Source organism: Nansenia antarctica (genome assembly GCF_963989245.1).
Source record: "Nansenia antarctica genome assembly, chromosome: 6".
Classification (NCBI taxonomy): domain Eukaryota; kingdom Metazoa; phylum Chordata; class Actinopteri; order Argentiniformes; family Microstomatidae; genus Nansenia; species Nansenia antarctica.
Window position 1 is genome coordinate 21,646,729 of NC_137676.1, and position 25,099 is coordinate 21,671,827.

The 25,099-nt window shown below is 44.0% G+C and overlaps 1 protein-coding gene across 1 annotated transcript; it reads left to right on the top strand.

Annotated features, from left to right (window-relative positions):
• Positions 1 to 3,479: 3,479 nt before the first annotated feature.
• LOC308159621 (trace amine-associated receptor 13c-like) lies at positions 3,480 to 4,520 on the top strand (the record flags this gene model as incomplete). The annotated part of the gene is made up of 1 exon (XM_080533441.1): positions 3,480 to 4,520. The coding sequence occupies one exon, from the start codon at positions 3,480 to 3,482 to the stop codon at positions 4,518 to 4,520; it is 1,041 nt and encodes a 346-aa protein (XP_080389567.1).
• Between the last annotated feature and the right edge of the window lie 20,579 nt (positions 4,521 to 25,099).

A 25,099-nucleotide genomic window follows, 5' to 3' on the forward strand; every position in this document is an offset into this window, starting at 1 on the left:
CATATAAGGCCGCTACAAAGTGTCATTAGGCGCGAGTCTCTCACCGTTGCTTGCCGTGTGTTGAGAGAGGCTGGCCCAGCGCTGTGTAATGGATTAAACTTTATCTTAATTGTCTATCTCGAGCATTAATTAATTATCATAAGGAAGCAACACCTCTCGGCCATGCCGCCCTTCATCTGACATTCATCTTATCAGTATGCAAGCACCAGGGTCTTGAATCTGATGCGAGCTGCTATCGGGAGCCAGTGCAGGGTGCGAAGGAGAGGGGTGACATGCGAGTATTTGGGGAGGTTGAATACCAGCCGGGCAGCAGCATTCTGGATGAGCTGCAGAGGTCTAATGGCTGAAGCGGGGAGCCCAGCCAGGAGTACATTGCAGTAATCCAGGCGGGAGATGACCAGTGCCTGGGTCAAGAGTTGCGCTGCCTCTCTGGTAAGGAATGGTCGTATCCTTCTGATGTTGTAGAGGAAGAATCTGCAGGAGCGAGCCGTTGCTGCAATGTTCTCCGCACAGGATAGTCGGTTATCCAGGATCACTCCAAGGTTCTTGGCTGTCAGGGAGGGGGTTACAGTAGAGTTCTCCACTGTGATGGAGAAGTCTTGGAGAGGGCAGGCTTTCCCGGGGATGAAGAGGAGCTCGGTCTTGTTAAGATTGAGCTTGAGATGGTGGTCAGCCATCCAAGTTGAAATGTCAGCGAGACATGCTGAGATACGGGTTGCCACGTGTACATCAGACGGGGGGAAGGACAGGAAGAGTTGAGTGTCGTCTGCGTAGCTGTGGTAGGAGAGCCCATGTGAAGAGATTACCGAGCCAAGAGACTTGGTGTAGAGGGAGAAGAGTAGGGGCCCTAGGACGGAACCCTGGGGAACTCCAGTGGAGAGGGTTCGTGGAGAAGATAGCGATTCTCTCCAGGTCACCTGGTAGGAGCGGCCCGCCAGGTAGGAAGAAAACCAGGAGTGTGCGGTGCCAGAGATGCCCAGGTCTGAGAGGATGGAGAGAAGGATCTGGTGATTGACTGTGTCGAAGGCAGCAGACAGGTCAAGGAGAATGAGAACAGAGGAGAGGGAGGAAGCTTGGGCAGAGTGGAGGGCTTCCGTGACAGCAAGGAGCGCAGTCTCAGTGGAATGCCCAGCCTTGAAGCCGGATTGGTGGATGATGGCGTGGATGAGGGATTCAGCAGCGGAGGGGGAGAGGCAGTGTCTAATTTTGGCAATGTTTCGGAGGTGGAAGTAGGAGGTCTTGACGATGGAGCTGACGTAGGGATCAAATGAGAGGGTGGGGTCCAGGATGAAGCCAAGGTTGCGAGCCAGGGGGGAGGAGATGATGGTAGTGTCCTCAATGGTGAGTGTGATGGGTCCGGTTTTATTGAATGTGGATTTGGTGCGGATGAGGATGACTTCTGTCTTGTCACTGTTGAGTTTGAGGAAGTTGTGGGTTAGCCAGGTTGTTATTGCAGATATGCAGTTTTCAATGTGACTGAGGGGTGGGTTCTGGGTGGATTTTGTGCTGATGTAGATCTGGGTGTCGTCAGCATAACAGTGGAAGTCCAGGTTGAATTGGCGGATGATGTGACCGAGGGGGAGTTTGTAACAGAGGAAGAGCTGGGAGCCGAGGACTGAGCCTTGGGGGACCCCCTGTGTGACAGAGGAGGAGGTGGAGGTGTGACGGGAGAGATAGATGAACTGTTGTCTGTTGTTGAGGTAAGAGGTGAGCCAGTCCAGTGCGGTGCCCTCAACACCCAGTTTGCAGACTTTGAAGGAGGATGGAGTGAGACACTGTGTCGAAGGCTGCGCTCAGGTCTAGTAGAATCAGGAGGTTGAGGGCACCTGAGTCTGCAGAGGTGAGGAGATCGTTTTGACCAGGGCTGTTTCGGTGCTGTGATGTGGGCGGAAACCAGACTGAAGGGGTTCATACAGGTTGTTGGACTGGAGGTGGGAGTGAAGTTGGACAGAGACAACGCACTCAAGGGTTTTGGAGAAGAATGATAGGTTGGAGATGGGGTGGTAGTTGGAGAGGTTGGCTGGGTCAAGAGTGGGCTTTTTGAGAATGGGCTGACAGCAGCGAGTTTGTATATTGAGGGAACGTGGCCATGGGATAGTGACTGATTGAAATGAGCAGTGAGGTGGGGGATGAGGGCAGGGAGGCAGGCCTTGGTCAGGGTGGTTGTATTGGAGGCGGTGATGATGGTAGTGATGAGGGAGGAGTCAACAGGGGAGAAAGAAGTGAGAGAAGTAGGGCGGGGGTGGAGGAGTTGGAGATGGAGGCAGTCAGTGAGCTGTTGATTTGGGAGATCTTGCTGTTGAAGGTGTGGAGAAAGGAGTTGCAGAGATCAATGGACGAAGTTGCAGATGATATGGACTGAGATAGAGCGAGTGGGTCGACAGATTTGATGTTACGGAAAGAGATGGCGTTTGTTGGGGTAGTGCGGTGGGGGCAGGGGGGCAGAGAAAAGGATGCAGTAGTGGTCAGAGAGTGGGAATGGAAGAGGGTGGGGGTTGGATATGGGTAGGGAGGCAAAGCAGACGAGGTCGAGCGTATGGCCTTTTACATGGGTGGGGAAGTTGATGTGCTGGGTGAGGTGGAAACTGTCAAGGAGAGGAAGTCAGATGTGAGGTTGGAGTTAGGTTGGTCGACATGGATGTTAAAGTCACCAGTGAGTAAGAGGCGGGTGGAAAGGGAAGAAGCAATGGTGAGGAGTTCAGAAAGATCAGACAGAAAAGAGGGGTGTGGCTTCGGGGGGCGGTAGAGTAGAAGTGCAGTTATGGAGTTGAGTGAAAAGGAGTGAACATTTTTTATTTTACCCACTGTAGGTATAGAACTGTGTGTTGGGGCAAAGCAATAACAAAAAAATAACATAGGGACAGTCTCCTTGTAGTAATATCGGGCTAAATGCCTTACTCAAGGGCACACTAGTGGTGGTGTTCCCAGGATTTGAACTCGTGACCTTCTGATCTCCAGTGCAACTGACTATCCACTAGGCCACCACTGCCTCCGTGCACCAGGTAAGGCACTATGTGGTTTTAAACTAGTGAACTATCACTTTAGTGTTTGATGCCGAGGTAGAATAGTCCTAACAATGTGCTTCAGGCAAAATAATCACCCCATGACATCATTAGCCTACTTCTATATTATTTGATTGCTGTACATGAGGTGTACACTCGTTGGATAGATATGGAGGGTGTTGATCATGTGACCTATTGTGACTGGATGGCAGCCTGAAGGGGATGTGCCTACAGCAATATGAACTGCATATAAACATGATCAGACCTCTCTGAGAACATTATTTCACTCCAGCACCCATTTTACACTGCAAATTGTAGTATTTACTATAAGTATACTATAGTCATCATATATTGTATGAGCTACAGTAGCAATTGAATCATTCTAAACCTGAAATTTAATTTTCATTATCTTTTTCAACAATAATGCTATTTCTTTCGAATACTTTGAACTATTAGGACAGTGCATTGTGGGTAATCATGATGGACGCCTCATCACCTCAACATGTTGAACCAAAGGAGCTCTGCTTCCCAGCATCCAACATCTCCTGCTCCAAGCGGCAGCTCAGTGAAGGAACACAGGTGACATTGTACCTGGTGATTGTTTCACTGATGCTGGTCACTATTGTAGGGAACTGTGTGGTCATCATCTCTATAGCTCATCTAAAGCAGCTCCACACCCCCACCAACATGCTGATCATGTCCCTGGCTCTGGCAGACCTGCTGCTGGGCCTGGTGGTGATGCCCTTAAACCCCATCAGAGCTGTGGACGGCTGCTGGTACTTTGGAGATTCCTTCTGTCTGCTGTACTCTAGCTTTAGCATGTTCCTGACATCTGTCTCTATCTTTCACCTAGTGTGTATAGCTGTAGATCGGTACGAGGCTGTGTGCAACCCACTTCACTATTCCACCAAGATTACGATGCCAGTAGCTTGGCTCATGGTTTATGTCAGTTGGGCCAGTGCTGCAGTGTATTCCTATGGCCTACTCTACTCAAAGGAAAATTCTAGAGGACTTGAGGAATACCTTGCATCTATTTACTGTCTGGGAAGTTGTAATCTTCTGTTTAATTCACTGTGGGGAGCCCTAGACCCACTGATATTTTTTTTCTTACCATGCTCTATAATGGTGGGCTTGTATGCTAGAATATTTCTTGTGGCAAAAGAGCAGATGAAAAAGATTGAAGATGTCAGCCACTGTGTACATTCACATGGGAGGGGTAAAGGTGTCGTGTCTAAACGGTCAGAGAGAAAAGCTGCTAAAACACTTGGCATTGTGGTGGGTGTGTTCATCCTTTGTTGGATGCCTTACTTTCTTAATTCCATTATTGATCCTTACACAGGCTTCAGTACACCTGCTGCCCTCTATGAAGTGTTTATCTGGTTGGGTTACATAAATTCTACTGTAAATCCAATTATCTATGCTCTGTTCTATCCTTGGTTCAGAAAATCTTTTCACCTTATTATCACTTTGAAAATATTCCATCAACATTCCTCACATATAAATGTATTTGTACCTTGATTTGATAATGTAAATCAACTAAATATGTACCAAATTTACATCCACATTATATAAACTATGTGAGAAGATTTTTCATGCTGCATTCAGAATTGCATTGCTCTTCAGAATTATGAATCTAGGACAGTTATGACTCAGTAACTATATACGTTTGAGAATGTAGAACTATCTCAGAATTAGCCAAAAAGAGCACTTTGGAAAATACAATGGTAAATATTGATGAGAAGTTCAGTTCCTCTGAGGAGCTCCTCTGATGAGGAATTGCATCATGATTTCATGTAATAAAATTGTGATAAAATTGCATTTTAATGGCCAGTTAAATGTATCTAGTCTTGATGTTACTTTGTATCTGCCGGGAGCTGACAAGGTGTGCATTACCAGTAGTGGCTAAAATAGGAAGGATGTCAAATGTAAACAAATAACGTAACTGGTTTATCTGATAGGGTTTCACAACCCTGAGTGCACATCAGGTTGTGGTGACAGACGCATATCCTCTTAAATCATATCCATATATTTTAAAGAGTACTGGAAAATAATGAGAATAATAAATTCACTGTTAACTTGACGTTTAACCTGTTTACAGATAAATGCACAGTTAATGATCGAGAACATTGAGAGACAGAGGCGTCTGATTGGCCAGCGGGGCTATGGGGATAAAATTATATCGCCGACTACTGGTGTGGAATGCTCAATGACAGCGTTTATATTGTGTTTAAACATGCTGGTGTGGACAAAAAACGTATTGGTGTGGACGTAGCCTCAATTGGCAAAACACTTCAATCATGTGTCGGGGGGTATATGGACAGGTGGAGTGGCAAGGATGGAGTGGCAAGGATGGAGTGGTAAGGAAAGCAGAGACAGAGAGAGAGAGTCACTTTATTGCACATAACTTTTGTTATGGATTGGAGTGTTACATTTTCTTGAACTGTGTAGTTTTCTTGAGTTAATACCAATTTCTGGTCTAAATTTCATGTGAATTTGAAATGAAACATTGTTGATGTATTGAATACTTGCATTCAGGGTGTTGTAATGTTCTCAGAGAGATCTGATCATGTTTATATGTAGCTCATATTGCTGCAGGCACATCCCCTGCCAGATAAGCCAGATAAGCCATCCAGTCACAATAGATCACATGATCAACACACACATAACACACAGGAGGAGATATATTTACAGGATGCTCATTGAAAATAATAATTTAAAATTTTATTTTATTAGTGTCAAATCTTGCCTGTGGACGTCCGTTTGGGACAACTGTTTTATAGAAATGATATTGCCATTGATTCTGAAATAATATAACTCAAACGCCTTGTAGGCTTCGTTGATTGATTGATTGATTGATTGAAAACTTTATTAGAAGATTTGCAGAAGTAGGTACATGAAAGTACATATTACATACAAGGTCAAATAACAGGATAAAAACCCAAGAAAGCCACTGGCTTATTTCAATTGGGGTCCTTGAACTGTCTTACCCCATCAGAACCATTATGCTTCTACTGTGGTACACCTCTGTGGGGCCTGCACAGGGAGCTACAGGACTGTGGTGGAGAGTAGATGATGGGATGATTGACACCGGCTGTCATCATCAACCATGTCATCATCTCCACCACAGTCCTGTAGCTCCCTCTGCAGGCCAGACACTGCATGCTCCCCACAACCTCAAACCAAATAGCGGAAGAAAATCGCTGAATCAAAACAGATTGTGCTCCATCTCACTTGCCAGCTAGCTAGCAGCTAACAACAAAGAACATCGCTATGTACAGGGCTGCCAAGTTTCACCAAAAGTTTGGAGTGAGATTTTTTGGCGGTGGAGCGACCCAAAACTGTGCACGTTTTGGCAGCGGCAGCCCCTCTCTCCCACCCAATTATTTGTGCTAGTTTCCTGCCATTTTACATGTTGTTAATAAACCAGCACAATAAATTAAAATAATTGGAACATTTGATAAAAAAAGACAAATTCAGACAATATATCATATTTATGAAATCTTAATAAACAAATACAGTAGCCTACTGAAAATTGGGCCCCATCAACAGGACTCAGCCCCTTGGTCAACAGCAGAAAGACCCTTGGTCATCATCTTATATACAGTGCATTGCTCATAGATGGCTATCATGTTATACAGTACATACCAGGATTTTTCCTGGGTCAAGGCCGATTTAAGCTTCTGCGTCGAATTTACGCGTGTAGCCTACGTAAGGGGTCTCGCACTTTACACTTCTGCGTAGGTCGCTCTGCAATTACACCGTCACATCGCTAGGTGGCAGTGTGTTTTCTATGCCCCTGTGCTGTGCCTCTTCCGGTTAGGAAGAATAAATATAATTTAAACCCAACGAACAGCCATGGGGCTCCCTGTAACTAATAATTTATTTCTAAATAAACAGGATTGTACATCTCGTAAATGTGAATCGCGCTCCTTATAGGAAGGCTGTGCCTGACGCTTCCATAGGGACTCAACGGAGCTCAAAGCGGCATAATAGCGATCTTTTTGTTGTTATGCTTGTTGTAAATAAAAGTTCTATGATGCATTGAAATGACATTAAACTAAGATAATACGATGGTTATCATAATTTTTCAAATCTTTATTAATAAGTAATTACAGAAAAAGTTAATGACATTTCTGTCATGGCTTCCGCATTTTGGCCGACGAGAGAGTCGGAATCTTGTCGGAATCATGTGCTACCAAGCGGACCAATCACAGAGCTTACGGTTGCGTAGAAACTGACGCATAGTTACATTTTTGGAGATGTGCGCGTCAACCCTCTCCGTAGGCAACGCAAGGCCACGCGGGCCTACGCAAGCTACGCCGTAGCCTACGGCGTAGATTTTATGCAGAAGTTTAAATCGGCCTTCAGAATGAGGCCTTGGCGGTTGACCTTGTCCAATTTCTTTTTAGTTGTTTGACCAAACCAATTGTTGTATTTGTATTGTAAATTGTGATTAATAATAATAATAATAATAATAATAATAATAATAATAATAATAATAAATTAATTGAGTAGGCCTATTTAAGAAACGGTATGCCATAGTGTCTCTGAGATGAAGGATACAATCCGTTTTCACACTCTTGTTGAATAACAGAAGATTAATGAAGGGGGAAAGACATGAGTGTGTGAGGAAGGAGGATGATGAGAAAAGTCCCTTCATGGATTTTATCTGGAATTTCACTGCCAATCTCTCCTCCATCACCCCGAAAAAGAGAACAGAGAAAAGTAAACCAGTAACTTATGTTACTGGATGATACAACTTGCGATTTGAAAGTACCAGTAGGCTACCAGATACGATGTTGTATGCACACACTTGCTACGTTCTTACATGCAGCTCGCGTGAACACAGATTCTTCCATTAGCGCTTGCCTCCTGCTTCCATTGCAGACTCAAGTTAACTCGCGTGCAGAAAGATGCCACGAAACTCATGTCCGGTAGCTTTCTTTCAAGGAATTTCACACTGGCTCCCGGTCAAGTCCCGCATCACATTCAAAATCCTCCTCCTCACCTACAAATCCCTTCACGCCTGTGCCCCCCAGTACCTAACTGACGCAGACATGGACCTGCTATCCACCCCCCGCACCAACCTACGGACCTTTGGGGACAGAGCATTCAGCGTGGCAGCACCTACTCTCTGGAACTCCCTCCCCTCAGTGATCCGCAACGCCCCCACCCTGGACTCCTTCAAACCAGCCCTCAAAACCCATCTGTTCTCCAAGGCATTTGGCCCCTAGTCATTGTTTTAGTTTTTGCTTTGTTTGTTTTCTGTTTTGTCTGTCCGTTTTAATCCACTTGTACAGCGTCCTTGGGTTTTTGAAAGGCGCTATATAAATTCAAGTTCTTATTATTATCATTAACTAGGTTCTGGAAAACAACAGGGATAATAGTAAGGCCAAAAGGCATAACCAGATATTTGAAATGGCCCAGGGGGGTGTAGTGAATCAGGGGGGTGTCTTCCACTCGTCACCCTTTCGGATGTGCACCAGGGGCCTCATTTATAGAAAGTACTTAGATAAAATGTTGATCTTACCCGTGTCGTACGTAGAAAACCACGTCAACGTAGTGATTTATACAATTCCATCGTGAGTCGATTTGACCGTGGAAACGATCGTAGCTCTACATCGGGTATTGACCTTGCGTACGCACATTACCTACTGGTTATGCAGAGTTATTACAGGCATGTGAGCCGTACTGCCTACTGTAATTCATGCAAGTGGCTCGTAATAAAATTAACGATGTTGGTATCAGCCGAGAAAATGAGTTTAATTCAAGATTTAAAGGGAACTGATGTTTATGATTGTATTTCAGTCTTTCTTTATATCCCTCTGGATCTGTCTATCCCACTTCAACATGCCTAGTGCGTTCCACAACGGACCTTGCCCGGCCATGCGCTAAATTATACTGGATTATCTCCGGTGTCTGGGAGTTCGCAAAGGAAGTTCGCAGCCATGTTTTCAATGTCACCTGATAAGAATAAGACCATTATATTATTACAGTATAAGCAGCACTCGAGTTGAGTCGGGATGGCATCCCCCCTGAAATAAAAACAGTCAAAATCATCCCCCTTCTAAAACGGCCATCCCCTCTTTCCATACTTTATGTCATTTTATCAATGAACGTGGTATTACTGCTATTTCCAGGTGCGAGGGGGCACGCACACATGCAATGACATTTTTACCAAGTTACTGACACTGAAGTCACTGACGCTGAGGGGATGCTAAAATTGTCCTCATATGATAAAATCCACCACCTCCCCTGACTTTCTTTTACAAATTGAGTAGCCTACTGAGTATAAGCATTTGCCTGGTTAGTTGTCATGATCAAACGTTACAAATGCAACTTACCGAGAAGCCACCCTTCTCTGCCCTCTCCCGCTTCCAGACTACCCTATATTATAGCACTTGGCTTAAGGCGGTACAGGACCATGGCCGCAAGGACAAACAGACTGAAGCTCAGCTTCTACCCCAGGGCCATCCAGGCCCTGAACACAGCAAAGACCTAGGTTCTGGGCCCTGGACAGTCTGGACGGATTGATGGCAGCTGCTGGATTGGAAAAATCTGGTGTAGTGCTGAGGCACAAATGTGTACATTTCAAGCCTGCAAACTGTGACACTTTAAATGAATGTGCAATAACACTATGTGCAATATGACAACCCTAGTCGTCTTATCTGTACAGTATAGTATAGTGGATAGTGTACATAGCCTTTATTTATGTAAACCAGCTCCTTTCCCTTCTTTTTTTTTCTTCTTTTTTTTTTCTTTCCTAGCACCAGGGGAGCCACCCCTCCCAAATTTCGTTGTTTGGTACCTGTACTATAGCAATGACAATAAAGACCATTCATTCATTCATTCATTCATTCATTCATAATTCAGCCGCTATAATTGAGCCGCCATCACAGGGCGTTAATACAAACCTCATTCACCTGTGTTCATTTTACCTGCGTTGGTATTTATAGAATGAAGCACGTACGCAATTTTAAACCATCGCAGCCCGTTTTATAAATAATGCTTACGTCCGTTTAGAAAAATGTGCTTACGTGAAAGTTAAAGATGACGTTCAAGTACTTTTTTTTATAAATGAGGCCCCAGGTGGTAGGCATTCCGAAGATCGAGCTTGGTAAACATGGTGGCCCCCTGGAGGGAATCAAAGGCAGAGTTCATTAATGGCAGTTAAGAATTCTTGATAGTAATGTTATTCAACCCCCTATAGTCAATACAAGGCGGTAATGTCTTGTCATGCTTCTCCACAAAAAGAAATCCCGCACCCACGGGTGAGGAGGAACGACAAATGAGGCCAGCAGCTAATGAGTCCTTGATGTACCTCTCCATGGCACCCCGTTCAGACTTAGATAGGCTGAAGAGACGGCTATTAGGAAGAGACGCACCAGACAGTAAGTCAATGGCACAGTCATAAGGCCGGTGAGGAGGCAAAGAAAGGGTGGATTGACCTTTTATCATCAGAGTGGCGTGCAGCAGGGTCCGGGAGTGGGGAGGTGCAGAGAAGGCAGCATGGCTTGTTAGGATCCTCCCCTCTCCTGATGAGCCTGCCGATTTAACGGGCGCTTGGGGCAGGAGGAGAGATAGTGCCGAGCTCCCCGCAGTAGAGGCAGCTGTTGGTTTCGATACACCGACGGCGCTCCTCCTGGTCGAGGCGCAGTCGGCCCAGCTGCATGGGTTCAGGAACGGATGACAGCTCCTCTCTCGGAGTGAAACCTGGGCTGGTAGACAGGGATTGACTGGTCAGGTCTGGCGGCTTCTCGTCAAGGAGGTGTGTTGGAAGGAAAACGACTTCTGTGTTCTCGTCTCCGCTCCCTGAGCCGGTTATCCACCCGAATAGCTAACGTAATAAGCTCATCTAGGTCGGAGGATTAAGGATGGGACACCAACTCGTCCTTGATATCCTCAAGAAGCCCACCAGTGAAAGCCGCAACAAGAGCCTCGTCATTCCACCCGCTTTTGGCTGCCAGTGTACGGAAGCCGATGGCGTAGTCAGCGATGCCCTGGGAACCTTGACAGAGGGTGAGCAGGTGTCTCGAGGTGTCCTGCTCCCGAACCGGATGGTGAAAAATGTTCCTCATCTCAGTGGAGAAAGCATTGTAAGTGGCAGTGAGAGGGTCCCATTTCTCCCATAGTGCCGTTGCCCACTCCAGGGGCCTCATTTATAAAGCTTTGCTTTGCGTACCTACGCACCTTTGCAAAGCAAGAACATTTACGTCACCAACATCCGGATTTATAAAACGGTGCGCACGCCAGTGGAATTTGCAAGTTCCACGCCTGCTTCCCTTTATGAATCACAATCAACTCTAAATGTTGCACACGTGAACGAGCGTCTTGTCCCACCCCTTTTGACACCTATAGTTGCCTATAATAATAATAATAACTTTTTATTTCTATAGCACTTTTCCTGCAAACGTAGCATATAAATGGTCAGTCAAACGCCCGACAGAACGCCGGAAAAAATACTTTTCACCCAATCAGTCAATTTCCGCGCAACGAACGTTCTCGCCAGACCATATATAACATGTTCCAGACTGCATCGACAATGGAATCAGTTTAAACCTGATTCGTCCTATAGTCCAGTCAATCTAACTAAAAAAAAGGCCCAACCCAGGAGAAATTGCAATAGTAATGTTTCATAGTTTTTATTGTTCCTAATACCCTCCTGCATCATATACTAAAAGTCTTAATTAATTAATTTATTGGATCATACTTTTTTCAAGGTCAAAAGAGGTTAAACAATGTTTTTGAGTGACGCCATCTGGGTAAAATGGTGTTAATATTGGAGGGCCTATGTATACCTATCCAACATATTTGGTGTCTTTTCCTATGTTTTGGGGGTCAATCTTTCCAATAAAACACTTTTTCAGAGGATATTCTTAAGTCTTATACCTGTATTAGGGGTACAACTACCACAACACCCACTTATTTGCCAAAAGTGACGCCAGACAATGTTTTCATCAATCAGTTGCCAACATACACTTTCATTTTTTTACATATTCTAAAAATACAGATTGTAAGCTTTCAAATGATGTGTCACACATTGAAATCGGACAGAAATTGAAGACGACACGAGTATTTGAATGTTGGTGCACCTCAAACACAGAATGGGAGAAAAGTCACTGATGAAACCACAACAAACGCTGCTAGCTAGGCCTTGTCCACACTACACCGTTTTTTTTGTAACGCGTCCACACAATCACAGTTATAAAAAAACACCATCCACACAAAAACGCGTGTAAGTGTGTAGTGTAACCATGTAACCAATGTTGTATGTAGGCCTACACCTTTAAGTTTTTTTTTTTTACTGAAAAGGCAGCTCAATTAATATTACCTTGTAAATAACAAGAGACTTTATTTTACATTTTTATTGTACAGTTTGTTTATGTTACTTTAAAAGAAGACTGCTGGTTCTAGCAGCGTTCTCCGTTGCATATTCCGGTGCCTCTGTTGCTCCAGTAACTCGGCGATTAACTGGATTTTATTCTGCATACAAGAAACTACTCCTGTTAGCATGTTTAAAATCAGCAGGATCTTCCTTACGTCCATCTTAGCACATGTAGCCTCTTCTTCTTCTGCTTCTTCTTCTTTGTTTACAAGTAGCCTAATGCCTAATGGCGCATATATTCTGACGTCATAGATGTCGCACAATTGACGTTCAAGCCGAAAACCCCGGTTTTCTCGTATACACCTCTCCGCTGAAACCGGAGTTTCTACAAAAGTTCACCCTGGCCGGAGTTCTCAAGAAAGCACGGTTTCAGTAACCGCGAACGCCGGGTGCGTGTGGATGGAAGGCAAAACCGGGTAGAAAAACGCCCCGGTCAGATATGGCCGAGGCACACGGGAAGCGGCATATTGGGCGGCCGCTTCCGAGGGCGGTATAGGAGTATTTCTGGACTAGGATCCGTCGCGCAACACCGCCCCCTGGGCGCCGGAATAACGGTGCTGGGCTCGAGGAGCCAGTCAGCTAGTCTGCCTGGCGGCCTCTTCTGAGACTGCCGGCCACGGGGTCGTGCGGCGGATCCTATGCAATAGGCAGGGGATAATTGGATGCTAAATTGGGTGAAAAAGGGATCAAATCTGAAAAAAAAACAAATTTAGAAAAACGCCCCGGATTTTTTCTGAAAAGCCCCGAATGTTTTAAAATAAAAATAAACTCTCGTGAGTAACGTGCAGTACCGGAGTTCAACAGAGAGGCAGCAGCTGCGCGACATTAGCCTGCGTACTGCGTAGCCTGCCCTGCCCTGAAGAAGAAGTGATCTCAATCAGTGCCTGACTTGCAAAATTGTAAGGATGGATATCTGAAAGTTTTTTCAACAAAACAAGCGCCAAGAACTGTTGCAGCAGCAGTTTCAGCAGCTGACAACAATGACATCACCAGCAGTGATGACATAGATGATGTTTCAGGTTTGTGAATCTTATTAGAAAGGTGACTGACTCACTGACACTACTTTTCCGGTTTGCTAATGCTAGCTGGCTATCATAACATAACGTTATGTCAGTGGTGGGCCGTCAGGGCCAGCAACGCCTTCTCTGCTGGCCTAAACATCATCAGAATATACTGACTGATGATATTTAATTTTGATATATTTTCCCACAAATATGTATTCAATTATTCCCTTAGTCTATTCTCTTCATTTCATAGCTTTCCTCTTGGTTGCGCTGCTTCCAGCCATTTGGAGGGCTGGCCTTTAGCTTTTATCCAATCATTTCATTTCATTTCAGCCATAATGTGTTGCCAGGGTACCAAGAAATCTGCCCGCCTGCAGATTCAACAGTGGCGCGAGTACAGATTGTAATTTAAAGTGAACGAGAAAATGACTGTGGCGTACCGTGGTCAGATCTCGAGTTGGCGAGCAAATCCGACGAACGCGCCTGCTGGATGGCGCACCACCTGATCAGCACCTGCACGTCTTTTGATTGGATACGCACTATTGAGAGGCAGAGCTAGCACACTGAACTTGATCTCGCTAATTTGTGTAGATGGAAGCTGTTGTTCTACAAGCAGCCACAATGGCTGAAGGAGGAGAAGAGGTAGATTTGGTGGCAGATATTATTATAACAGACATTTTCAAGAAGAACTTTCCAAGAAAAGCTAGACATAATCAGAAGAGAACGGCCAACCCCGACGTTAGCGACGCTATCCATGTAGAAAAGGACTTATTGGTGGAACTGATAAACTGTACAACAGAGACATTGAAGTCTTCTTGAGGAAAGAAAGGAGGATGGATTTTGTGTTCAAATAATCAGTTGTTTTGGTGAGTACAAAGCATTTTATTTTTTCTGCAAGAGATGTAGATATGTACGGAGCCACCTTGGGGTCCGTAGATAATGTGTGTGCTGACTCAGCTGTGTGAGTAAGTGGGGCTTCAATGCGATCTTTTAATCACTTGCTACCGTAGAAAACGACACACCCCCGTGAACATATGAACATGAGGAAGATAACCAGAATGGACTCGATACGGTCCTCCTATCAAGATCGACAGGCCGATAAGCAAAGTTAGGGAAATAATAACTGACGCTTTCGTTTTCATGCAATGAATACACCCAGACGAGGTGCAGCTATAATAACAATTGCAACGCCCGGTTATACTGCGTTTCTGTCTAAATGTATAGTTTCTAGAGCCATGGCGTGTCATAATGATGGTATTAAGAGGTGGAATAATTCAGGTAGGACTGTGTAGGACATCACTGAAGGCCTAGGTGTGAAATGCACCGCCCGCCACTGCGTTATGTTATAATGAAACTGAAACATAGCAAGGTACTGTTACGGTACATGGTAAGAAATCAAACAAAGGATAATACTTATACAAATAAAGTGAATAACACACTGATAGTCTTTGATATCTGCACTCTGGTTGACTGAGTAACAAGTGAAAAAGAATGATGTAACGTTAATGTTACAGCTAGTAAACATGAAGTAACCACATTAAGTATGCCCTTATGGTAGTATGTATGTATACAGAACATGACTCAAATCTATCCTAAGATGTAACGCTAACTAACTAAGTTTGTTTAATGTCCCAGGGGGAATTTGATTTCACTACTATTCATAGCTTTCAGTCACGTGGTTTCTTCCCTAGCAACCACCAACCTGACGGGCAAAAAGTATCATAGCAACATCGCGAGTGGACGCAAACGGTTAATACAATACAAAGGTTCCAGCTCACAAAACATAATGGAATGTAAAAACTTTGACGCTCAATATCTCTGAACTACCCTAAACGGAGATAGAACCTTATCATTCTAAACGGAGATAGAACCTTCTCATTCTAAACGGAGATAGAACCTTCTCATTCTAAACGGAGATAGAACCTTATCATTCTAAACGGAGATAGAACCTTATCATTCTAAACGGAGATAGAACCTTATCATTCTAAACTCACGAGTTATCTTCAGTTGATGGATTTGACTTAGGGGGCATTCATTTGAAGTAACGTAATGAACATACAACTAACAACAACAGGTTAATGCAGCCAGCCAGCCAAGCAAAGACCATGACTATTTTAAGCATGGCGAAAAAGCAGCGTGCGTCTGGGTCGCTATGTATCGTGAGCTTAGAATGATAAGGTTCTATCTCCGTTTAGAGCTTGTTAATTACACACAACACAACGCCACCACCAAACAGGTGGCTGACTCCTGCTAAACAATAGCCCATATCCTGATAACAAAAAGACATTTAAAAAAAAAAAAAAACGGGAAAAAAACACTTGAGTAAAACGCATAGACGTTGAATAAGTGTAAGCTTCGATGTCGATAATAATAATATAATAACATTTATTTGTATAGCACTTTTCCTGCAAACGTCGCAGCTAACAGGCACTTGGAATAATGTGTAGGCATGCATATTCAAGTGAAATGTTATTGACTCAAACCCTTACACGATGGTCAACATAAATGAGAACAGACTAATTAATCATTGGTTCGAGTAGTGCAATGTATTTGTAATCTCACATTGCACACACATCTAATACTGAATGCATAATTAGCTACAACAAAAACAGAGAGACAACATCGAATGACAATCCATACATTAATTGTGTCAATAATCATTTAAACCAGTTTAATATCAACCAGTCAGTCATGTTCAATCATATTTTCGTTTCATTGATTTAAAGTACTCCTTGCTTGGGCTTGATGAGTCCTGACACGTGAGGGTGCGACACAGTTTTTCAACCATCACGATAAACCACCACCACCACATTAGAAAATATTTATTGTTTTGTTTGATACACGTTTTGGTTTGATACAAGTTATTTTGTTTGATAACTTTGCTTTTGAATTCCGATCGGGGATAGGCCCGACCCAGAAGTGACACACATACAAACAAACATTTACATACCCGTACATACCACACCGCGGCAACATAATATATTATATTACTTTCGTTTTTGATAATTTGACAGACATGATAGCCATCACATTAAGTTGAAAAACTCTCGCAAGTTGAGGAACTCGCGCAAATTGGAAACACTGGGAAACGTTCGCCAAGTTGGACATACCTTACATGTTGTGTTTGAGACGAAGCAAGACTGCTCGTTTGGAAGGACATTGGATGCGTATGTATAGTCACTCATTAGTTACGTCCACAAGAGCACATACCACAACACAACACACATCTCACACTTATCATGGCCAAGCATGAATCTCTGGTGAGTCTCTGCCTATCTCCTCGCCGGTTTGTACACCCGATTGCACAGCAACTATCTGGCATGATTGTTTTCTAACCAATGCTACTGTGTTTCCTGGTGCTCTGCAACTTCACAGGCAGTGCCTTTTGCCCGTCAGGTGGGCGTTTCCACTATGCTGTGACGTCACATGAAAGCTATGAATACACAGGCCAACAATACATGTAATATATCGTCATATAACACAGGACAAGACAATCAATACAATATAAGTGGTGAGCACAGAGTCTGCCCTGATATACATACTGTAACATAACTAGCCTCAGCCCATCAATTCTGTAATTCTATACAAATATAAATGATGGTGACTGACGTGTGTGTGTGTGTGTGTGTGTGTGTGTGTTTACTGTCTATTTTGTAATACAGCCTTTTGTCCGCTTTAAGGTGGTGTTAAGTTGAAGGTTGAAGGCAAATTTTTCCGGCACGCTCCGCGCGCACATTATATTCTCCCTCTGGGCTAAGCCCCGGATCTCCTACAATCCTAAATCCGCCTCTGATTGAATTACAGGTTACTCGTCATGTTAGCTAGTGGTTAGCTGACATTTGCTAGTGTCGTATATTTCCACACACATGCATAGATAGTATGATAGGGGGTCATGCTATTCTGTAGCCTTCATGTTTGCACCAGCGGGCACCCGGAAGGGTGACATCACAGTGACATCACAGGGGACGGCCCTCATGACCATCTAGATAAGGTGATAGGCTATGACCTGTGACTGTATTTGCATAAGAGGGCAGGAATCTAGGGGACTGGGGAAAACCAGCCAGGAAGGGAGAAAGCGGCCTCTTTTTGTCACCAGGCCACAGGATCAACACGTGTATGTATAAATCTGTTTGTAACTCAGATTAAATCATCTTAAACTCAATAGCTGTTGTTTGATTCATAACCAATAAGAATACACAACACATGGCGAGCTAGCCAGGAGATAATATAGCTTAATTTACAGTATTTTGCAAACTCTTCAATCTGACGAAGAAGGTAGGTTTTCTGCAGAGATCTCTCTCTAGTCGATTGGTGTGTTTAAAATAGACTGTAAATCTCAGATAAGTTATAGTCAAAAGAATCTGTGTAACGGTAATCTTGTTGGAATAGAAACAAACTTTTCATAATCTTTAATAAGCCTGGGTTGGTGATAAGGGCCGAATTTGGTAATTCGCCTTTTTGTGTAATATTGTGTAGTCTATTTTTGTAACTAATAGATATTGTTTGGACGGTATTACGGAATATCGTGAGTGTGTGTGTAGAATTGTGTTAAAGTGTAAATGGACTGTAGTCTATTTTGTATTGTAGCAGTGAGACTCTTATGAGTCTCTTTGTCTGTGTGAAAGGACGCCATTTGCAGTGTACTTTTAGCGGAGCTTAGGCGCCATTTGCATTGTCCATTGTTGTAAACGGAGCGATAACACGCACGCTCGGGCACGCGCGCAGACACGCGGACACACAGGCCTAGATATCTCTATGAAGAGAACATGAAAAGCATTCATTGACCCCTCTTTATGAAAAGTGGAAAACGTGAATGCATTGAATATTTGAATGAGATTTAATTTGGGAAATAATAGTTTAACTGGATTGAAAGATAATCGTGAAATTGTTGTGTCGTGGATGTTGTGAGACAAATCTTTTCACAGGAGCGGTTTTTCCCCCAGAAGGACAAAGACTAGCCCCTCCTTCCCCTACTCCATTTTACACGGAGGCGCTGGCGCATGCGCAATCGATACGCAAGTCGGTTGCTTGGCGCCGCCTGCTGGACAAAATACGACAAGACATTTTTAAAACATTGGCTCTCTGTAGAAAGATGAAATACAACCCTCCTTCATTGATGATGTTCGTAAATGATCGTTATATATTACTTTAATTAATTTAATTAATTACTAATTGATTGAATTAATTATTCAGATCATTTCATTTTCTGTTTCACAGAACTTTGATCAATTGTTTTGTGATAATCTAATAATAATCATTTCTTTTTTCGATAATAGCTGAATGACTTCACAGGTTTACATCAATGAAGTGTACGATTGTACAATGACTAAGTCTAATTAATCATTCATTCTTTCCCAATAACAAGTCGATTTCTTTACAGATTGTAATTAATAATTAATCATTCATTCTTTTCCAAATAACAAGTCGATTTCTTTACAGGTTGTAATTAATATTCGTGTTTTACATCTTTTTATTTCAAGTTAAGTTCGTTTTCACAGTATTTGATTAGGAATAGCAGAATAGTTTGTATTGATAATTAAGCAGTAAAAGGGTTTTTGTAAATCGGTGAATACTTAGGTGTTGACCAACCTTTGTGATTTAATAATTGTGTTGACCAGAACTGTAATTAGTATTGAATGAGTAATTAAGTGACACATATTCATAAACAATTAGGAAACACATTTAAGTATAAAGTACTTACACAGATATTAGATTTAAGTTAATACTGCACTGACATACACAAGAGGCAAATCTGTTATTTTGAGTTGCAGGGTTTTGTGGGGATGGTTAATACAGTTATATTGGACTAGCATTTGTTTAGCAAACAAGACAATAGGAAGGTGGGTTGTAAGAAAAGTACACCTTATAGAATATTTTCAGCATATTGAGCAGTATAAATCAATCAGCTTAAAATGGGAGCAAATTCAACGAAGGTGTTAAAAGATATTAGTGAGGATAGTGGAATATTGGCAACTTTATCCCCTATGGCTATAGTGGAAAAAATGAATCCTCTTGTTAGGGAAATTAGCAAAATGTCAACGAAATGGAATAGCCGTTGGGCATACATTGAACAGCCGTGGCCGAAAGAGGGCAGCCTTAATTTACAATTAATTGCAACATTGGAGATACTTATCAATGTACACAAGGCAAATCAGAAAGGGAAAGATAGATCAGAGAAACGCAAGTTAGAATTAGACATCTTAGACCTCTTTAAGGTAGAGGGGCAGAAAGTAGCATCAGCTTGGAATGAGAAAACAGCTCACATGAATCCAGAAAAGAAAAATGAATTGGCCAGAACACTGGAACAGAAATTGAACATTCCATTCACAAACATGTGTCCAGTCTCCAGTCCCCCTCCATATGCTAAGGCAATGAAGGACCATTCCCAGAAGAAGAAGAAGAAGGAGCCAAGGGGAAAAGGGGACGACAGGAGTGACGAGGAAGATGACAGCGAAGATGGCAGTGAAGACTCAAGTGATGACGACAATGCAGATGGAGGCTACAACGCGCAGGTCAGGAAGATGATAGCCACAGCCGAAAGGAAAGGTGGGAGAAGACGCCCGGAGAAAGCGGAAAGAGAGGAAGATTGTCACCGAATGTCATCAAATACATTAAAGAACTGTCCAGTGCTGATTCGGGGTAACAAGATGGAATATCATCCGTGGCATCATACAGATCTGTCTGAAGTGATGGAGAAGCTCCCCGTTCTTCAAGAGGGAGGACATTCGTGGACGCGAGAGGTCGACGTGATACTGACAGGAACGCAGGCCGCAATGGGAGACCTGAAAAGACTCTTAGCTTTTATTGCAGGATTGGATACAATGCAGGAAATATTGATGAAGGCAGGACTTCATAGATATATCAATACATCAGTTTATGATCCAGAGCTCTTCGCAGCAAACAGAGGCAAACTGTGGAAAGCAATCAGGGAGATCTACCCTACTCACATTCACCCAGACAATATCATTGTGAAGCCACTGGGGGGGGATGAGAATCCCAGGGGTTATGTTGCCCGTGTGCACTCTCAATGGAGAAGTGTGACAGGGAAAGACGCTGAAGATAACCCCTTAGAAAAATCCATAATCAGGGAAAAAATACAAGAAGGGCTTCCTACCCCAGTTAAGGATAAGCTAGCAGAAGTGGTGGGGCTACGACACATGAACAAAGCTGTTTATATAGACCACGTAGCTCATCAAGTTGAGTTATATCGAAAGAACATTCAGATACAGAAGGCACGAGACGAAGAATCCCTCAGAATATTGACTCATTTGCAATTGACTGAAAGCGAGAGGAACATAGAGGGAGTGCAGGCTTTAGCCCCACAGCAACAGCCACCTGGAGTGCAGACTGCTACTTACCAGTCCTACTCACAGGGGCCACAAGGGGGGTATCCTGCTACTTACCAGTCCTACCCACAGGGGCCACAAGGGGGGTATCCATACCCACAAGGGCCACCAGGGGTGCAAGCGGTTCCATACCAGATGTACACACAGCCTGGCCAAGGACCACCACCAGGGGGATGGACAGCAGCAGGGAAGGAGATGCTAGAACCATGTTGCCAATGCGACCAGAATGGACATCTAGCCTGTACCTGCTGCTACAGGCCCCAGGGGGGCGCAGGGGGGAGCCAAGGAGGAGGATATTGGCCTCCTACTACACCTGCTCCAGGAGTGATGAACCCTTACGGAGGCCCGGCAGCTGGCCTATAGGGGTGCCCGGAAGATCCGAGTGGGAGGTGCCAGCTGGTGGTGACAAAGAAGCCTGAAGACGCCACGCATCTTCCTATGTCTGGAGAATATGTCAAGACAATCGGATTTGAGGGAATTAAACAGCTGATTCCTACAACTGAGCTTGTAGACTTAGAGTACAAGGGACAGAGAGCAACTCTGTCAACACTTGTGTCAGAACACACGCCAACAGGGCTGCTAGGGAAAGATGCTCAATGCCAATTGAACTGTACAGTAAAATGCACACCTGACGGCTGTCAGGTGACGGTGCCATCCGGTGTTCAGATTCCATCGACAGCCAGAGTGATAAAGCATAGAACAGACCTACAAGCTTTGCCTTTAAAGGGAGCTGATATAGAATATTGGGTTGATGGGTCTTGTTACGGGGTAGGAGAAACTTTGTGCGCTGGGTATTCCTTAGTTAAAGCACAGAATTCAAAGTTTATTGTAGAACAGGCTGAGGCAGTTCCTCAGCCATGCTCAGCTCAGTTGGCTGAATTGATTGCCCTCACGGAAGCATGCAACTTGGGAACCGGACGGAGAGTGACAGTGTACACCGACTCTGCCTATGTACATAATGTTTGTCATTTTAATGGAGCTGTATGGAGGGGGCGGGGTTTTAAGAGAACTGATGGTACGCCTATACAGCACCACGCACAGATCATGAAGCTGTTACAAGCCATGATGAAGCCAAAGGAATTAGCCATAGTGAAGTGTGCCACACACAGGTCTGACTCATCACATGTCACACAAGGTAACAGGGCTGCAGAGGATGCAGCCAAAGCCATTACAGGAGCAGACAAGGCAGGTAAAGGTCTTCTGGTCACACATGAAAAGCAATTACAGGGCATGGTCACACTTGAGGATTTATTGATGTTACAGAGTAGAGCAACTATGTTAGACAAGAACGTTTGGCTAGCAAGGGGGGCAAGTCAGGATGACACAGGTCTATGGAGGAATCATGAGGGGTTGGTTGTAGCACCCTCAGATTTAATAGGCATGTTAATACGGGAAGCTCATGGATTAGCACATGTGGCTAGGGGGGAGGTAAGACGCAAGATCACCAAGGAATATGGGTTTTGGAGTCCATATTTGATGGAACAGATTGACCATGCTTTGGGTCAATGTGGGGTCTGCTGGAGAAACAACATCAGAGTGGGTACACCAGTGGTGTCTGGGCATATCTCTACCCCAATAGGGCCACGGGTGGTGGACAGGGGGGTGGATGTACAGAGTAGGCAGGATGTTGTGCCAACAGGTGCCGAGGTCCCCAGAGAACCTGAGAAGGAGGAGCTACGACGAGATGCTGTGGTGTTGCCAGAGCCAGTGGCAATGCCAGTGTTACAGCCAGTGACATTACCGGCAGTGCCTGAAACCGAGGGGACAGTGGAAAGCTGTCCAGATGCCAATAAACCAGAAACTAACGAAGCAGAGAGGGTTGACAGTCTGGAGGTCCAGCCTGGGAGTGTCCAAAGCCTGGACACCTGTGCTACTGGGGATGCTGGCGAGTGCCTGCATCATGCTTCAGATGATGCTGAGGGCGACTCCCCAGACCTTGATCAGCGTGGGAGGGGACCAGGCGGCTGCCTGAACCTCAATGACACTGACGGACGACGACCAGTTAGGAAAAGATTAAAGACTATGAATAGGGTAGTGAAGCAGCAGATCAAAGGGAACGACGGGAATGGACAGCAGATGATAGCATGGCTGGAAACGGTCTTAGGGGCATGGGAAACTTATTTTGCTAAGATAGGAGCACCTATTATAGCAGACATGATTTTTGACTTTCTTAGGAGGCAGGGCCTCATTGACTGTTTTTGGAAAATCAGTCACTCAGTCCACGTTAATGAACTTTTCAGAAGACTAGTCCTCACCTGAGGTGAAGATCTATGCATTAATGCATTCCCTTTGTCCTATGCTTACTGTTGGAGAATTATGTGTTATGATAACTGAATGTCATTATTTGTGTATTGTTTGTTTGTTTCTATATCGTGTGATTGAGGTCAGTTGAGAAGTGATGTGGTGGTTATACAAAGCTAGGAGAGAGGTTCTGTTCCTAGCGCAACGAAAATGGAAGCTCCTGACTATGAAAGTGTTATCAATCTGAGACAGCGGTAAAGGCTGTTCTCCAACTGGGTTCAAGTGCTAGCAACCTCTGACCCTGACGCTTCAAGGACAGAGAAGACATCGGTCGTTGGAAGTTTTTGTGTTGAAATATGTATGATGTACTGTGTTTAGATTAATTTGTATTGTTATTTTTAGGATTTTTTTTTTTTTTATTATTGTTAATTGTTTTGTATTTGGTTGCTGGTACTGGTGCTGGGTTGGTCTGTGTTATTATGTTTCTTGTGTTGTGTGTTGGTGTAGTTTTTCTGTTTGTTGTTGTTTATTTTTTAATTTTTAATTATTTTTTTTTTTTTTTTTGGGATGGTTTGTGGGGTTTTGTGTTTTTGTTTTTGTTTTGTGGTCGTTTAGTTTCGGAACACCCTCTGGGTGGTCCGAGGGGGGATGTGTCGTATATTTCCACACACATGCATAGATAGTATGATAGGGGGTCATGCTATTCTGTAGCCTTCATGTTTGCACCAGCGGGCACCCGGAAGGGTGACATCACAGTGACATCACAGGGGACGGCCCTCATGACCATCTAGATAAGGTGATAGGCTATGACCTGTGACTGTATTTGCATAAGAGGGCAGGAATCTAGGGGACTGGGGAAAACCAGCCAGGAAGGGAGAAAGCGGCCTCTTTTTGTCACCAGGCCACAGGATCAACACGTGTATGTATAAATCTGTTTGTAACTCGGATTAAATCATCTTAAACTCAATAGCTGTTGTTTGATTCATAACCAATAAGAATACACAACACTAGCTAGCCACAGCTGGCAGGGTGATAGTGTTCGTTAGCAGAGCAAAATATATCAGAAGTTTAAAAGTGTGCCTTGTTTAATAACTTTGTTCCAGATGGAGACGGATGAGTGTGTATTCTGTGGGAACCAAACATCTGATGACGTGCCGACTGTCAAGTTAACCCAGAAGGGATGTGATGGTATTGTCAGAGCCAATGAACAATGCAATGTAGGCATAACCGTAGTCCCTGGCCAAGTGGTTCATGTAGAATGCCGGAGGAAATTTACCAACCCACAGGACATAGAAAAACAGAAGAAACAGCAGCAAGATATTGAAGCAGGGGTAGTTGGTTGTAAGCGCAGATCATCTGGCCCCTCATTTTCATACAAAGATCACTGTTTGTTTTGTGGGGTGCATGACAGATATTCAGGCAAGTTAAAAGAGTTCAAACTGATTCCTGTCAGGACCAAAGACTTCCAGACCAAATTACTTGAATGTTGCACTAAGCGTTCGGACCATTGGTCTGATATAGTGAGAGGAAGATTGCTATATGTGAATGACCTTCACGCTGCTGACACAGTATACCACAAGTCTTGCAACGGCAGCTTCAGAACTGGAAGACAAATTCCCAAGTGTTTTCAAGATGGCTCAAAAGGGCGTAAATCTGGGAGGCCCCGGTCCCTTTCTCGTGGTGATGCTTTTTTGAAAGTGGCAGACTATCTGCGCCATAGTGATGAGGAGCAGACGACAATAAATGACCTCATCATCAGGATGAAGGACTACTTAGGAGATGATGAGGAGCCATACAGCTTTCGCCACATGAAAGAACAACTTCAGAGTCACTTTGGTTGTGACATTTTGCTCAGTGAGGTAAAAGGAAAACAGAATGTGGTGACATTCCGAAGGACGGCTTCAGCAATTCTCCATGACTTTTTTGAAGGATCCAAGAGCAATGATAATGACAAGGACAGGCTTATTATGGCTGCAGCAGAAGTCTTGAAATCTGACATTAGGTCTGTTGTGCAGGGGAATAGTTCCTATCCAACAAGTCTAGAAATGTCATCAGTGATGAAGACACTGCTATATGTTCCACAGTCTCTGCAACTCTTCCTGCGCACACTATTTGTTGGGA